Raw genomic sequence first — 15,739 nt, 5'->3', positions numbered from 1 at the left:
GTGATATTTACATGATGTGTCACTGTTTTTCTACATTTCTACTACACATATCAGGTACCTGATATGTGTAGCATTGTTAAATATCATACACATATATCACATATATTGTACATATATCAGGTACCTGATAGGTATCCGATAGTATTAATTTTGACCAGTGGACAGACTAAAGATGTTAGCCGTAATTTAAAAAAGTGTCGTAATACAAAATTTTTATATGCCGTAATTAATTAAGGCTATAAAAATCTTATAGCTGTAATTCAAAATTTTTTAAAAAATAATTAAGGCTAACATCTTTAAGACAGACATCCCTAAAGGCATGATTGAGTAAATCTAGTATTTCTTTACACGTAAGTTTAGGGTTAATGTTATTGTACACCTCTTATGGCAAATCAAAGTCTATAACAGGACGGAGTGGCTCATTTCCATCAATAATTTTGTGTAAAGAATGGCCTTCACGTTTTGAGAGTATGGCTTCTATTTCATCTTCGTTATCTGCACCTAGAAAATGCCTTGATTTAACACTATCATCACGAATTTTATATAAAGATTTACCTATATTGGAGGCTTTAAACCCACAATAGTACAGGGTGGAGGGCGCGTCGAGGAACTCTGAAAGCTTGGATTGTTCAGTCATTTTTTTTCTCAAGCAATTTACGATAATTTATAGTTATACCAAATTTCAAGGTATATTATTCGCAAAAAAAAGTTTAAAATGAAATTAATTATCTGAGATTATTAATCGATATACATAAATGGAAGGCGGAAAAAAGGTGACACCCTGAAATTTTTATTATTGTCCATATATTCTTAAGATTGGCGAAGTGTGTAATCGGAGATGCTATAATCCAAAAGGATGTAAAGTCCATCGAGATTCTAGGCAAGTTGCTTGCAAAGAAAGCGGATATAAAGAGATGACAAGATCCAAATATGACTATTATGATACGCATGCAAAAAAATATAGATCAAAAGAACATTACTATCAGAAAAAGCTGGCTAAGCAAGCTGATGGTCCCAAAGAGATTCCACTCAAGTAATTTTAGGCTAATCGAAAGAACTTAAACAAGAATAAAAAGTTGTCACTATCCCTATGGCCTTTTAGACGAACTCAATTCACTAAAATTTCTTGATGACGCTCTTGGTGACGCTCTTGGTGACAAAATTTATAGCTATTTCGTATTTTTAGAGCCATCAAAAGGTTTCTAGATGAATGTCACCATGCCACTAAAAGTCACTAAGAAAATTGGACTACTTTACTTTTTATTTTTTTTTATCTATAGGTATAATAAAAATATAGCATACATATAACATATATATATATATATAGCATATCGATAGATATACCATACTGATACTCATAGAAAATTTGATTTTTTTCCTAAAACTTTACTTTTTCTTAGTAACTCTTAGTGACATAGTGACAGATATAAAGGAAGACAACTGAACGTTCCCAAACTTCAAAAAAAGTATACAGGGGTGTCACTAAGAGTATCACTAAGAGCGTCACTAACAAATTTTCTTGGTGACGGCATACATATAAGATGGATTCGATATTTTTTTTTTTTAACTTTACTTTTACTAGGGGTATTAAGAAGCCCAAAAATGATATCAAGATTATTCCTAAGAGCGTCCTCAAGAAGGGATAGAAAATTTTTATAGGGACGATAAAAAAACTTAACAAAGTACTTTTGGTACCTTCTTTGACGATTTTTTATAGGATAAGATGTGATATATTTATATTTGCATTTCAAATTCTCTGACCCATGGGTCAGTGAAAGTCACGTGACTGTACAGTAAGATGCAGTACCGGCCAGCATTATTTCACAATTTTGGCCAGATACTTGAATATAACAACTCAGCATCCAAGCTAGCAAACTACCAGTTCCATGACAGTTCCATAACAGTTCCATGATAGCTACTAGGTAAATACCATGGTGCCAGACTGGATTCTCAAATTACATACCCAAAAAATCGGCCAGAATTATGACATAGTGTCCAGCTAAAATTAATCACAGATCTAGATCAAATTACTGCGCCATCCTTTTTTTCTTTATTCAGTATCGAGAAAGGCAACCAAATAGGCGCAAAGGGTAAATACTCCAATATAGAATCCAGCACCTAATCAGGCGCAGAAGCTTATCACCTCGACATAAAAAGGACTGGGAAAACCTATAATGGAGGTCACTGTAGTACCTGGCACACTAGTAAAATCCATTGAATTTTTTATATATACAATTTTTAATGAAGCCAAAATGTGTGGATTAAACTTATCTGTTTAAGTTTAGAGTTAAATGCATGATTTATACATTCAATTTAGATTTTTATATATTCTGTGTAATACAAAAAGGTGGTTCGCATAATTAGTAAATTTTTTAAAAAGTGGTTCGCGTTATTATAAAATTTTTTTCAGAAAATTTAATAATCTCAGTTAATATTGATATTAAAAGAATAATTTATGATTCATTTTATTTTTCAGACATTTCTGTATGATTTGTTAGATTTTTAGTTTAATTACTTAAGAAAAATTTTTATTAATTTCAGCAAAACCATCATTTTACTATTGTCCGGTCCGACCTTTATTATAAGTTTTTCCGGTCCTACATAAAACTAGTAGGTATTCAAACAGCTACAAAAGGTCGACAATAGCATTATAAAATTTAGCATGTAAACGATTCAAAAACAAGAAGAAAAGCGTGATATTTAGATTATATATGTGTGTGGTAATTATGGTAATAAAAGTATATTAACATAAAAAACACAAATATCAAGAAAGACTTAAAGACATAACTAGAATGTAAAAATGGTATAAGAAATAATAAAATGTTAGATTATATGTGGTATTTAGACCATATTATTTAGATTATATGTGGTAATTAGATCACATCATTTAGATTATATGTGACATTCAGATTATATGTGATATTTAGATCATATGCGATATTCAGATTATATGTGATATTTTAGATTACATGCGGTATTTAGATTATATGTGATATTTAGATTACATGTGGTACTATAATCTAGAGTAAGTAGGATACCATATGTGATATAATTATATCACATGTAGTATCCCACTGATATGACTAATGACTTTGTATAAAAAAAGCATATGACCCATGATTAACCAATAATATTTACACTAATTACGTATGACATAAATAATTATATATTTACGTATTTTTCAAAAAGGAAATAAAATTTGTGCTTCGCATACGTGGTAATTTTTATATAGTAAATTTGTCGATCATTATTTATCACGTGACTTTAGTAAAATCCTGATTTTTTTTAAATATTCATGCCGCAACTCTTACGTACATATTATTGAGCCTTAATAATTTATTTATTATGCGTATTTTTGCCTATTCTACAACTTTACTTAATGAGCCATGAAGGGTTTAGAATGTCATTTTTGACTTTTATATATAATATATCCATGAGGGTGCACATATGCGTAGATGCACACAAATTTTAAACTCTTTCAAAAAATCTGGTAATTAATTACCAGGATTACGAATTATGTATTTATACGAAAATAGGAAATTACCAGGCCATGTATAAAAATAATATGATAAGCCAAATACTGGTGAAATCATCTGAGTGATAATTATCATCTTGTGTGATTTTCATCTAGAATGCAAATTAGCAAACTTTTATAATTAATATATAAATTTGATTAAAATTATATTTAAATATTTTATTAAACTATAATTCTATTAATATTGATTATAAAAAGATGATTTTACTATAATTTAATTCATTCTAATGAATTAATTTAAATAATACTGAAATTATTAAAATCTAATTATTAAATATATAAATATATATATGTTTTTGGTTAAAAAATTATTAAACTACTACTATATATAGTTAACATATATTATTTTTTAGAAAATTAATATAGTAATTGTTAAATATAAACTCTTGGTACTATAATTAATATTTATACAATTTGCAAAATTAGATATAAAATTACAAATTTTTTTAAAAGAAATAAATAATATATTTAAAATATAAATATAAATAAATTGTTAAATATAAACTTTTAATACTATATAAATATAATTAAAGTAAAAACTATTAGTAAATTTATTATAAGTAGTTTGAAAGTTATTTTATATAAATGCAATATTATATTTGAACTGCATTTTTCAATTTTTATCAAATTTAGGCTGGCATTATAAAATTGGCCAGAATTAAGCAAAATTCGACCAGAATTATGGATTCGAAAATCATCAATTTTAACCAATAAAATTTGGTTTGGCCAATTTAATATGGCTATTATTACCAATATAAATATAAAATTATAATTTTTTTTTTTTAAAAGGTTTTTATAATCATCACCATTGGTCAGGATTATCAATTTTTACTGGCACTATATTTTTTTAATGCTAATCTATTGTCATAATTTTAGTTACCGGTGATCATCACCCCTGGTGATAGTTAAAAAAATTCTTTTTTTAAATATAACAAATAGTTTTTATTTAATACTTTTATCAATAATAATATATATAATTATTTTTTATAATTAATTAAATAGCAAATCAGACTATAAAATTACATAATTTTTAATATATTTGTTTTTTTTTAAAAAAAAAAACTTGATAAAATATATAATAAAAATACAAATATTAATTTTTAAAATCTACTAATATCTCTTCCAAATAACCATGTTAAAATCCAATACATAGGACTAAAAAAAATGCAAAAATCAAATTAATTCCTTAAAATATTATTACTAAAATTATTTTTTATACTTACATTAGCATTTTATTTCTCAATGAAACTGTCATTGTAAAATATGCAGATCTCCAAAATATCCATGCTAATCTACCACTTTCTTTAGCTTTGTTGCTTACAGGTGTCATATCAACAACAGCTGACAAAAATGATATAATTAAATAGAAAGAAATATATAAAAAAAAATCAATTAAAAAATACAATTATCTTACCCTCCTTCTTTCCAATATATGCCATACTTCCAAGATTAAGAAATTTGAAAGGTTTTATATCCATTATTGGATTATCTTTAGCAATTTGAGTTAAAACTATAAATATAATTTCATAAAAAATAAAATCAATTAAATATAAAATATTTAATAATAGTTAATAAATTAAATATATATTATTATTATACCTTTTCTCAAATATACAGCTTTTTGATTAGCTACTTGAGCTGTAGCAGGAAGATCATAATCTTGAATTGATGCACAATCACCTAAAGCATAACTAATTGTATAAAAAATTGATTAAAGTTTTTTCTGCAAAAAAAGTATAAAATTAAAATAAAATATTATGTAATAAGAATAGAATTTAACTTTACACATTATCTATAGGTTGAAAAGACTCTTTGTCTAAAACCCTTAAAAAACCGTCAGTTAATAGTCTAATAGATAATTAAATTATTAATTAAATTTAACAAAAAAAGTCATTATAGGTAAGATTTCAATATAAAGATTAAATATTACCTTTTTGCCGACTTGTCTTTCACAACTTGATTACCCATTGACCGTGTTAATGGATTATCGGTTAACCCTATAACCAATTAACAAATTAATTACTATACATGCAAAATATTTTAACATATTAGCTAAGATATCATACCAGTTGCCCAAACTAACATGCCATATGGCACTTCTCCATCTTCTTCAATTATAAGTTTACGTTCATTTACTTCTTTTACTTTACGTCCTGTTCTGATTTTGATTCCTTTTCTTGTAAATTTTTTAGTAGCAAATTCTCTAAGAGATTGATCAAAGGAACCAAGAATTTGAGGCGCTATGTCATACACGCTCATTGTGACTAAATTAATCAAATCCGGATATAAACGAGCCATGTCTTCTGTAATAAAGTCATGCCTATTCATACAAGTTATTAGTAGAGAAGTGTAATTATTAAAAGTATCTCATAAATAAATGATAAATTTACTTACAGCTCAGCACTGAATTCGATACCCTTAAATGGAAAAAATTTTCAATATATTTATCGAGTACTTTCCTAATAAAAAGGCATCTGTGATAATACTTACAGTAGGACCTCCACCAACAACAGCGAAATGAAGTAATCCAAATGCTTCTTGTTCTGTGATGTTTGGTTGACCCGCATGTTCAAAACATTCAATCACTCTTTGACGTATTCTGCGAGCATCAGATACATCTTTTAAAAATAATGCATTTTCTCCAACTCCCTTAATGCCGAAGGTATTAGAATTTGCTCCAGCGGCTATAACCAAAGTATCATAATTAAGAGAGAATTTGTTTTTACTGCGTTCAAGATTAGAGGTACAATAAACTATCTTCTGTTTAAGGTCTACATATCAATAAATTAGATAAGTTAGTGAGAAATAACTAAATGATGAGAAATGTTGAAATATTTATTTACCTATGGTATCTGCATAAGCCTGATAAAATTGGATTTTAGGAGAATACTTCCTTATAGGTTCCAATATACACCTGAACTCCAAAGTGCCTACAGATGATGATGCAAGTAACGGAGTACTATATGTGCAAATATATATGTATTTAGTTGGGAATAAAAGTCCAAATAGAAAAATACAGTTTGTAACATGAATATGTATATACTAGAAATTATTTACAAGACAAAATAGTTCCTAGTTAAATCATAAAGAATAAAGAATGAATCAGTAAAAAAATACAATCATGATAAATTGCGCATATTATTTTTATATATTACCTTGGAGAGACAACAATAACTTCATAATGTTTAGTATCCATATCCTGTATCAATTTATATCCTAACAAAAGACAAATGATCAAATTAATCTTTATTCAGTAACATGCATCTAACTTTAGCATTAAAAAATTTACCTGCCCATCCAGATCCTCATATTTGAAAAAAAAATTTCAAATAATTGCAAAATAAATTTTATTTAAAAAAAATTCAAATTAAGTTTCAAACATGAAAAATATTTAATGAAATTATCAATGATACCTAGTATAACCAATCTCCCTAATAAAAAAAAAAGGAAATTGGTGAAACCGATTACATAAAATTAAAACTGATCGACGAATCTATTTTTAAATATAAATCAATTTACCTTGTGTTTTTCCCAACGAAGCAACATTTCTTTTGGCAAACGGTGATTGGATGGATTGGATCGAAGACGATTTAGTAGACACGGTTAATAAACTGAACTTTTTACTAAAAGTAGTATCTTGGTGAAAACTTCTACGAACATTATTATAAGTCTGTGATAAAACCTCGCGTGTTAATAAGGTTCGACTACCTATTTGTATTAGAAACAACAAATTAATATAAATGGATTTAATAATAATTTTAGCACAGATTTACTCACAGGTCGACAACATTCGCGTTGGTATTATAAAAATCATTGATTTACAATTCTAAGAAAAAATACCAAGTTTTTCTCGACCTACTGTACTTTAAATAAGTTTTTGTAAAAAAGTTTCAAAGTTACACCGTGCAGCTTTATTTAACAATTTATATAGAGTTATTTTTTTCGTTCTCACAATAGAATCATATCCGACAAGTTCCGTGGAGATAAAGTAAAATTTAAAGTTTAAATTTCTATTCGTTGTAATTCAAAATTTATATTTAGAAATCATTTATGTCATTTATGCGTTTAAAATTCATATCGGAATTTTCAGGAAACTATATTTGATCAAATGACCGAATTTTTCCGTTATAATATTTAAATCTATCATTTACATATGGATATTACAAAAAAAATTGTCCAACCAAAAGAAACTAATAATAATTTAATGAATTCATAATACCAAAAAGGTAAAGTATATAGTTTATAGAAAGAATTTAATTCAAAAAAAAACCAAAAAAAAAACGGACCTGCCTAAATATTATTTTTACATTATTGATCATCTGATAAACATTCATCGCTTTCAGATTCATCATCCTCATCATCCTCATCATCTTCATTATCTACAGATTGAACCTTTACTGTTGGTTCGTTTGCCTCGTTAGCTTTAAATAATTCATATCCCTTCTTTAGTATATCTAAAACTGGATCCTGCCGAGCTTTGAGAATTTCTAAAACTAGATCCTGAGTAGATGATGTCTTTTCTTTAACTGTTGGCTTCTCTACTTGCACCGGTATTTGGTTTTGAACAGAATTTGACTCTATAATTGGTTCATCCATATTCTTATTATCATTCTCTTCGCTCTTTTCAGGTATCTTTTCGTTAGTTTCGTTTTTTAAAATTTCTTTCTCTGATTTAATATAAGAATGAATATCTCTAATTACATCATCTACAATAGACTTCAATAAACCTATCTTATTTTTAATTAATGCAAAGATTTCCCGAACTCTTAACGAAGCATTATTCTTATTTTCATTTAATTCTTGAGCAATATTATTGGCTGTCATTTCAATCTCAGCCTTTAATTTATCATCTACTTCTTTATTGTCAGCTTGATCGTAAATATTATTTTTAGTTGTAAAAATTTGAGAAACAAGATTAATACTAAACTCTTTTTTCAATTCATCAAATTTTTCCTCCTCTAGTATATCTAATGATTTTTCCGAAATTTCGATCAATTCTCTAATATTATCTACTAATTTCTTCGCCGAATCTTTTATTTCGTTAAATTTTGCTTTACGGTCTTTTGTGCTATCCTTCTTGATTTGTTCTACGAATTTTTTTAAATTTACCAGATCTTCGGGTCCAGATTTTTTTAAAGATACGATTCTATCTTCAATCTCACGTAAAGTTTCTTGTGCCATGGATGTAGCTTTCCTTTCATAATCATCGAGAGCTAAAGTAAGATTTTTTTTGACGAGAGGAAATTCTTTATTGAGAGCATTACGGACAGCCTTATTAGCAGCTGCAATGGCCACTGTTTCAGCCTTGATAGCTTCATCCTTGGCTTTCTTTTCCGCTTCAGCCTTCTTCCTATCGGTCTCTTCTTTGACTTTCTTTTCCTCTTCGGCCTTTTTCCTATCGGCCTCTTCTTTGGCTTTCTTTTCCTCTTCGGCCTTCTTCCTATCGGCCTCTTCTTTGGCTTTCTTTTCCGCTTCTGCCTTAGCCTTCTTATCGGCCTCTTCTTTGGCTTTCTTTTCCGCTTCTGCCTTAGCCTTCTTATCGGCCTCTTCTTTGGCTTTCTTTTCCGCTTCTGCCTTAGCCTTCCTATTGGCCTCTTCTTTGGCTTTCCTTTCCGCTTCTGCCTTAGCCTTCCTATTAGCCTCTTCTTTGACTTTCCTTTCCGCTTCTGCCTTAGCCTTCCTATTAGCCTCTTCTTTGGCTTTCCTTTCCGCTTCAGTCTTGGTCTCTTTTTCAGTCTTAGGTTTTAAAAAAAGCTCCAAAATATGTGGTTCAACATGATTATGGTAAGCGGGAATAATTTTTTCGTGATAGGTGTTTTTAATAATCTCCAAGATATGATAAACAAAAGGTACCATTTTTGTATCATAATAAATAATAACTTTATCTTTAAAAGGAACAACCGATTTGTGATACCAAGGGCGAACCGTATTTTTGTTATACTCTGAAGCTTGTTCATAGACATAAGACACATGCTCTTGAGCTTGACTAACATATGGAGCGGATAATTTCACTGCTTGACTATAATAGTTATCCACATGCACTTTAGCGTTATCATTATAATACTCTTGTACTTTGGTTAGTCCTTCTGCAACTGGATTATATACATATTCGACAGACACTTCTCTTGCAGTCTGCAAATGAGGCTGAGCAGATTCAAGCAAAGGGTTGACATATTGTTTAGCATGAGCTTCATATTGAATAGAAACTGTATTCAAAGCCTGTTTGCCATATACATCAACATTTTGTTTAACCACAGTTATTGCTGGTTCAATGAACTTGTGAAAAAAATCATTATTTAAAATATGTTGAGAGATTCCGTTAAAACAAAACGCTTCCTCATACGAATTGCATTGTTTTTGAGTTTTTCCGTTGCACCAGAAAAAGACAGTAAGGATATAAAAGAGGATAAGCCTCTTAATCGAGAATAGGCTAAAAAAACAAGCCTTCTTTGGTTTCTTCGTCTAAAAAATAGGTTTGAATTAATATATGCAGAGATATCAATTATTGTAATTATATTATTAATTAGTTTTTGTCACATACAATTTTTGATTTTGTCTTTTCCTTTTTGTTATTCTTCTGTTGATATTAATAGTAATATAATGTTTCAATAATTCATATAAAATTTACAAAAATTAGCATTGAACGCATAACAAACCTTATCATTGAAATCGCTCTTTTGTGTTATTGTTTCGGGTATAGTTTGTTCGTTTGACTTCTCATTCTCAGTAATTAAATTTTCTACAGTAACATTTTGTTTCTCAGTATTCTCAGTAGAAATACCATTTACAATTGGGGATTTATTCCCACTTGGGGATGGTACTTCTTGTTGAGTAACTTGCTGATTTTTCTTTTTCTTTTCACTTTTTTTCCCCATTTTAATGTAGATAGTTTAATTTTTAAATTGGTGTTAGAAAATAAACGAGAGTAAAATTATTTTAAGATAAGAAATTGATCGAACAGTTTATTGACACGTTTAGCGTCAGTCGTCAGATAACCTCCATATGGTAAGCACATGTATCAGCGTTTCAGGTTGTCCCAGCGCATAAAATTATATTAAAATTTTCCTTAAGCATGCAAATCATACTTCATGGATCTTTCCCTTAAACACATGTTATAGTAGATCTTCAATAATAATAAATCACAAACATATTAAATATACAATATACATAATATACATAAAAAGTATAGCAAAATTTCACAACCCAAATATTATGTGATTATCACGTGATATGCCATTTACTGTTTAACAATAAATAAGTATTATGATAAAATCCGAAATACCAATTAGCAAAATAAATCTACATTAGAATCGTTTCATTAGTAGAAATTTATTAGTAACTGATAATTTCATAGTGATTGGAGTAATATTAACAAAATTATTTTTTTTTTTTAGGCTAAGTAGCAAGATCGCTACGAGTTTTATTAGAAATCACATAATTGAGCAATTCTAACTAGATCCAATGTAAACCTACATAAACTATTACATTTATTATTTAACTAATTAATGTTATTTTTTTTCAAATTATGACATGCAAAATGTGATGTAAAATATTAGGTATCTAAACTATTACTGTTTTGCCGATTTCCTTTTAGATGGTGATCTTCTAGAGGATTTTCATCAGATGGTGAATATTTCTGTACTTTCTGTGATACTTCTTGCAACTTTAAATAGTAATCCATAATTCAATTCTATAATGTCAAATATAAATGATAAAACAAGACAAAATCTGATATTAATTTATTTAATTAAATCAGTAACTGACACAATACAAATTAATCAATTAACTAACCAGTTTTGCCAAACAATTGAGCTAATACACTTTTAACTGTTTTCTCATCATAGGAGTCTGATGTAACATGTGTTAGATGGTACTGACATTGATAAAATATTAAAATTTGCATTGCTATAAAATAATGGATTTCATAAACTTTCTGCATAAGGTTTTTAAGATAAAAATATCTGAAAATTACAAACCTTTAAACAATTTTTTCATATCACCATGATCCTCAGCCATTGCATTTCTTACAACTTCTAAAAATCTGATCCATATTGTTTATGTTTATATAAATTTTTAGAATTCTATTATACTTTATCCCAGAATTTATCCAAGAATTTTGGCCTTTTATTTTATTTCAGTACTCCCTCTTTTTGTCACTATAAACAGGTGAAGGGAGTAGCAATGGCTTTCCCCCTATAGGTATTAATTGGCATCTACTTGTTTACAGAGGAGAGGCTTTTCGTAAAGTATTAAAATCAATAGATATATATATGTGTGTGTATATGAGTATATATATCTAAAAATATTTTTTCGGGGGAAAGCATCCTATTTATATTAAGTTATGTATCACTTGTATCACGTGATATCAAATTAATAATTTTCCGCAGCTTCAGCTGCGCCTGCTGCGGTATAGCGAAAAAAAATTAAGCTTTTTACATAGCAAAAGTTTAATTTTTTCTCTCACGGTCTTCAATTTCTTTCGCTTCCCCTCAATTTCACCCTTACCGGAATCTTTCAAAAAACGAAATGGTATGTTTTTTCGCTTCGAAACTTTATAAAATTAATTTTTTTTAAAAATTTCTTTTAGGAAACGTAACTAACATTTTTCTATATATATATATTTTTTTTTTTTGTAGGGCTTTTCGGCGAGTTCGACCTTGAATTTGGAAACGGTAAGTTCCGAAGAGTTTCGCTTCGAAACTTTTAAAATTAATTTTTTATTAATTTTTTATTAGGAAACGTTTCCTTTAATTTTTTTTTTTGTAGGTCGGAGAGTTTGAATTCGGAAGCTTTGAATTCGGAAGCTTTGAAATGGTGAGTTTCGTAGTGTTACGAAACTTGGATTTATTTTTTTAATTATTTTATTAGGAAACGTTTGCTAACGCTTCCTTTTCTTTTTTATAGGTTCGGGATGTCTGTTTCGCCCTCCTTCATTCAAAAGTCCAAGTTCAAGACTAATATTTGTGAAATAACTACAATCTTCTTCCCTGCGAGAAGTTGATCGTTGTAAGTAAGTTTCGTTTCGTTACGAAGCTTATAATATTTATTTTAGAAAAATTTTCTTTTATTAGGAAACGTTTACTAACGTTTCCTTTCTTTTTTGTAGGGTCCGTTTCTGGGAATTTAGAAATTCGGAAAACGGTAAGTTTCGTACGTTTCGTCACGAAAACTTCCGTTTTTTTCTTTTTCTTTCTCTAAGAAACGTTCTAACTGAACGTTACTTTTCTAGGCAGTTCTGTGGACTTCCTTTGCACGTGGCATTTTGGTAAGTTTACATTGTTTTCTTTATTTATTTTAACGAAACGTTACTAATGTTTGTTATTTTCTTTCTTTTTTTTTAGGCGACTGGTACTTTGGATCTTGGATTCGGTACGTTTTTAATATCTTAGATTTCATATTTTAACGAAACTTTACTTACTGTACTTTTGCTTATTTTTTTTTCTTTTTTTTTAGGTGATCGGTTCTTTGGAAAATTTCCCTCAAACCCTGGAAGGATTCAAGGACATTCTCACGTAAAAATCCAAAAACTCAACGGAAAAGGTGTTTCCGATCCAAGAGTTTTTGTTTTTTTCGAAGGTTCTTAGACACGTTGGATTTTGGTGAGTTTTCAACATGAATTTTGTATTTAACGAAACTTTACTTACGTTTCGTTATTTTTTTTTTTCTTTTTTTTAGGTGACTGGTAGGCAGTTCATTTTCGGTAAGTTTTTTTTTCTCTATTTTACTAGTTTATTAATTCTAACGAAACAAATGTTAACGTTTTGATTTTATCTATTTTTTTTTAGACGGGACACATGGATTTCGGATTTCAGATTTGGTAAGGGAATCGGAATATATTTTTTTTCGAATTTAGTTTCTTTAACGAAATGTTGTTTTCTTCTTTTTATATAGACGGTTGGGAGAGTTACTTTTGATACGGGATTCTGCAAGTAAAATTAAGATTCTTTCTTTATTTTTTTTTCAATGAACTTACTAACAGTTCATTTTTTCTTCTTTTTAGGCAACTTGCTCATCAGATCTCTTTGATCCTTTTTTTGTACGTGTAAGTTTCCCATTTTCAGTTTCTCCTACATTTTTATTTAATTTAACGAACTGTTACTAACAGTTCTTTTTTTTTCTTTCTTTTTTAGGTGGTTGGTTTTTCGGTTTTTTTGGACGCGGATTTAGGTGAGTTTTTTTCTTCAAATTGTTTTATAATGAAACGGTTACTAAAGTTTCATTTTTTTCTCTTTTAGACTCGAATCTCTTGAACCTCACTTGATCTTTCCGAAGAAAAAGCCTACAATTTTAGTAGAACAATTATTGAATGATCTTTACGTTACATTTGTTGCAGAATACTGGGAAGAAAATACTCCAAGTCTCGAGACTTTTTTGAGGTGTCGTAGAAAGACGTGTCCAGATGAGCAACTTAAGAAAGATACTGAGCATTTGAATTACGCTAAAGACCTTGAACAATCTGCAAATTTTATATACAAAAACGCTTGATGATTATAAGGTGATATAATTTATTTATTTATTTTGTTTTTTGATGAAGGCAGAGCCAAAGATACATCTTCAACTACTGTTGCGGGTTACGTACTTGCAATGGGAATGGTTCTAAACTCTGTTGACGAGCATATGATCCTGAACGGGGCGGTTGCATTCTCCTCTGGGGGAGTCTACACGGCTCAATGTCTACACTTCAGCTCCGTCCTGGGTCCCAGAGCTAGTGTTGTGTTTAATCATCACCTTCGTCTTTTCCTAAGATTCTTACAAGTTGTATTTATAATATTGTTATTATTATTAAATTCGTATAATTCTTATTCTTTGGGAATATATATATATATATATATAAACATTCGTATGAAACGAAATCAGATTCTGTCAAAATATTCTGGGAAGAGCAGACTGAATTACATCGGATCAGGATTCTAGAGGTTGTTCTCTATTCAAGTTGCATTAAAACACATAATAAGTTATTTACAGTAACTGCTTTTATTAGTTGCAAGTTGCCAGTAATATACTGAAGCTTGGAAATAATCATCTCATGAAAAGTGCTGTTATTTCCCAAGAACTGCAGTTGGGTATCCTCAGTAATAGAGTTAAAACTATGTCAAAAAAGGAAGAAGAAAGTGAACTTGTAGGTCTTTTAGTTATTTTCAATTATACAATTAAAAGATCCCTCTTTTTAATCATAAGTATATTGTTCTAATGATTTAGGAGGGAGAACCTTCTCTTTTTTAACACATTTAGAAAGTAAAAGACCAGCCGAAGAATACTCTCCTGTAACCATTCTTCCTCCCAATCTCTGGATTGCACTCCTGTTCAACGTTCTTGTGTACAAATTCAGTCAGATGACAATTTTTTTGATGACGATTTTTTTGAAAAATAGGAAGAAGTCAATGAAAATGAGGAGTCATTAACCAAAGTTCAACTCTTTATTTCAAAGATGGAAAATGTGAACTGTAAATATCATATCATCAACCTCTTTGAAAAAAATTTAGTTAAGAAAATTCTGGGAGGAAGTATGTATTATATTAACTATCACATCAGTTTAGATTAATAATTTTTCATTTCTTTCAGATGAAACCATCTGCCAAAGAAAAACAGAATATGGTATGTTGATCAAAATGGGAAGAAAGCATTAAACTTCTGGTTGATAAGTTATGCACTTGCCCTTGAAGTAAAGGTGGAATCTGTTTTTGATGATAATGTTCAAACATCATCAATAAAGGTTATTTTCAAAGATGAATTTGATTTCAAAAAACATTATGAAAATTTATGGTGCAAGATATCTATTGGCAATTGTAAGCATACTGTATATCTTATTACTTGTATAATTTAACACAATCCATTTAATTTTCATATTTCATTTTAGTATATGCTTGTTCAACTTTTCTTTTAACATTCTTCATAATGCGAATACATTGGAGATTACTTATAGGAAACATTTGTTAATCCTCTAATTCTGAAAGCATTTGATGATTTAAATGATAAAATTAGATTCCAAATGTATGTTATTATATTGTATATCATATTTGGTTTTATTTGTATCATATATGATAAATTTGATTTATTATTTATTCCAGTAGAGAAATAGAGAGCAAATTATGTAAAAGGTAATGAAATGAAATAAAAGGCCAAAATCATCAGGTAAATTTCAGGATGAAGCGCAATTGATATGAAGATCAAATTTTTAGAAGTTGTAGGAAATGCAATGGTTGA

At 28.8% G+C, this 15,739-nt stretch overlaps 6 protein-coding genes across 6 annotated transcripts; 2 read left to right on the top strand and 4 right to left on the bottom strand.

Moving 5' to 3' along the window:
* Nucleotides 1-382: 382 nt before the first annotated feature.
* OCT59_019398 (uncharacterized protein) lies at nucleotides 383-637 on the bottom strand (the record flags this gene model as incomplete). The annotated part of the gene is made up of 1 exon (XM_066143507.1): nucleotides 383-637. One exon carries the CDS (start codon nucleotides 635-637, stop codon nucleotides 383-385), a length of 255 nt encoding a protein of 84 aa, XP_066005246.1.
* Nucleotides 638-4,461: 3,824 nt separating this feature from the next.
* On the bottom strand, nucleotides 4,462-7,349 carry OCT59_019397 (uncharacterized protein; the record flags this gene model as incomplete). Its single annotated transcript, XM_025319777.2, has 16 exons — nucleotides 4,462-4,690; nucleotides 4,759-4,876; nucleotides 4,950-5,045; nucleotides 5,135-5,226; nucleotides 5,321-5,383; nucleotides 5,466-5,532; nucleotides 5,602-5,855; nucleotides 5,930-5,952; nucleotides 6,026-6,306; nucleotides 6,379-6,494; nucleotides 6,593-6,607; nucleotides 6,691-6,751; nucleotides 6,825-6,839; nucleotides 6,949-6,966; nucleotides 7,055-7,243; nucleotides 7,313-7,349. 16 exons carry the CDS (start codon nucleotides 7,347-7,349, stop codon nucleotides 4,636-4,638), a joined length of 1,500 nt encoding a protein of 499 aa, XP_025172958.2. The 3' UTR covers nucleotides 4,462-4,635.
* A 65-nt stretch (nucleotides 7,350-7,414) lies between these two features.
* Nucleotides 7,415-10,497, bottom strand: OCT59_019396 (uncharacterized protein). The gene is made up of 3 exons (XM_066143506.1): nucleotides 10,192-10,497; nucleotides 10,077-10,112; nucleotides 7,415-9,997 (listed from the first exon to the last, which is right to left on the bottom strand). Exons 1-3 carry the CDS (start codon nucleotides 10,408-10,410, stop codon nucleotides 7,844-7,846), a joined length of 2,409 nt encoding a protein of 802 aa, XP_066005245.1. The 5' UTR covers nucleotides 10,411-10,497; the 3' UTR covers nucleotides 7,415-7,843.
* A 429-nt stretch (nucleotides 10,498-10,926) lies between these two features.
* On the bottom strand, nucleotides 10,927-11,830 carry OCT59_019395 (uncharacterized protein). The gene is made up of 3 exons (XM_066143505.1): nucleotides 11,512-11,830; nucleotides 11,327-11,440; nucleotides 10,927-11,225 (listed from the first exon to the last, which is right to left on the bottom strand). The coding sequence occupies exons 1-3, from the start codon at nucleotides 11,549-11,551 to the stop codon at nucleotides 11,155-11,157; spliced, it is 225 nt and encodes a 74-aa protein (XP_066005244.1). The 5' UTR covers nucleotides 11,552-11,830; the 3' UTR covers nucleotides 10,927-11,154.
* A 231-nt stretch (nucleotides 11,831-12,061) lies between these two features.
* Nucleotides 12,062-14,758, top strand: OCT59_019394 (uncharacterized protein; the record flags this gene model as incomplete). Its single annotated transcript, XM_066143504.1, has 20 exons — nucleotides 12,062-12,064; nucleotides 12,172-12,207; nucleotides 12,302-12,349; nucleotides 12,440-12,448; nucleotides 12,530-12,545; nucleotides 12,642-12,676; nucleotides 12,765-12,800; nucleotides 12,877-12,904; nucleotides 12,989-13,047; nucleotides 13,120-13,134; nucleotides 13,211-13,235; nucleotides 13,321-13,352; nucleotides 13,427-13,464; nucleotides 13,536-13,577; nucleotides 13,666-13,680; nucleotides 13,771-13,911; nucleotides 14,074-14,243; nucleotides 14,393-14,451; nucleotides 14,517-14,654; nucleotides 14,735-14,758. The coding sequence occupies 20 exons, from the start codon at nucleotides 12,062-12,064 to the stop codon at nucleotides 14,756-14,758; spliced, it is 969 nt and encodes a 322-aa protein (XP_066005243.1).
* Nucleotides 14,759-14,963: 205 nt separating this feature from the next.
* On the top strand, nucleotides 14,964-15,739 carry OCT59_019393 (uncharacterized protein; the record flags this gene model as incomplete). The annotated part of the gene is made up of 7 exons (XM_066143502.1): nucleotides 14,964-15,039; nucleotides 15,098-15,130; nucleotides 15,199-15,321; nucleotides 15,393-15,401; nucleotides 15,490-15,526; nucleotides 15,604-15,633; nucleotides 15,715-15,739. The coding sequence occupies 7 exons, from the start codon at nucleotides 14,964-14,966 to the stop codon at nucleotides 15,737-15,739; spliced, it is 333 nt and encodes a 110-aa protein (XP_066005242.1).

Source organism: Rhizophagus irregularis, chromosome 29, assembly GCF_026210795.1.
Source record: "Rhizophagus irregularis chromosome 29, complete sequence".
Taxonomy (NCBI): Eukaryota; Fungi; Glomeromycota; class Glomeromycetes; order Glomerales; family Glomeraceae; genus Rhizophagus; species Rhizophagus irregularis.
Note: the sequence above shows the minus strand (reverse complement) of the source record. Positions and strands in the feature narration are given on the sequence as shown.

What these genes read in the sequence shown, in the direction of transcription:
- OCT59_019395 (XM_066143505.1), bottom strand. Translation starts at nt 11,551, where the DNA reads ATGGCTGAGGATCATGGTGATATGAAAAAATTGTTTAAAG. An exon ending in TATGAAAAAATTGTTTAAAG is followed by an intron (nt 11,441 to 11,511) that starts GTTTGTAATTTT and finishes ATTATTTTATAG; the next exon opens with CAATGCAAATTTTAATATTT. An exon ending in TCAATTGTTTGGCAAAACTG is followed by an intron (nt 11,226 to 11,326) that starts GTTAGTTAATTG and finishes TTGACATTATAG; the next exon opens with AATTGAATTATGGATTACTA.
- OCT59_019396 (XM_066143506.1), bottom strand. Translation starts at nt 10,410, where the DNA reads ATGGGGAAAAAAAGTGAAAAGAAAAAGAAAAATCAGCAAGTTACTCAA. An exon ending in AGAGCGATTTCAATGATAAG is followed by an intron (nt 10,113 to 10,191) that starts GTTTGTTATGCG and finishes TAATATCAACAG; the next exon opens with AAGAATAACAAAAAGGAAAA. An exon ending in AAAAGACAAAATCAAAAATT is followed by an intron (nt 9,998 to 10,076) that starts GTATGTGACAAA and finishes CCTATTTTTTAG; the next exon opens with ACGAAGAAACCAAAGAAGGC.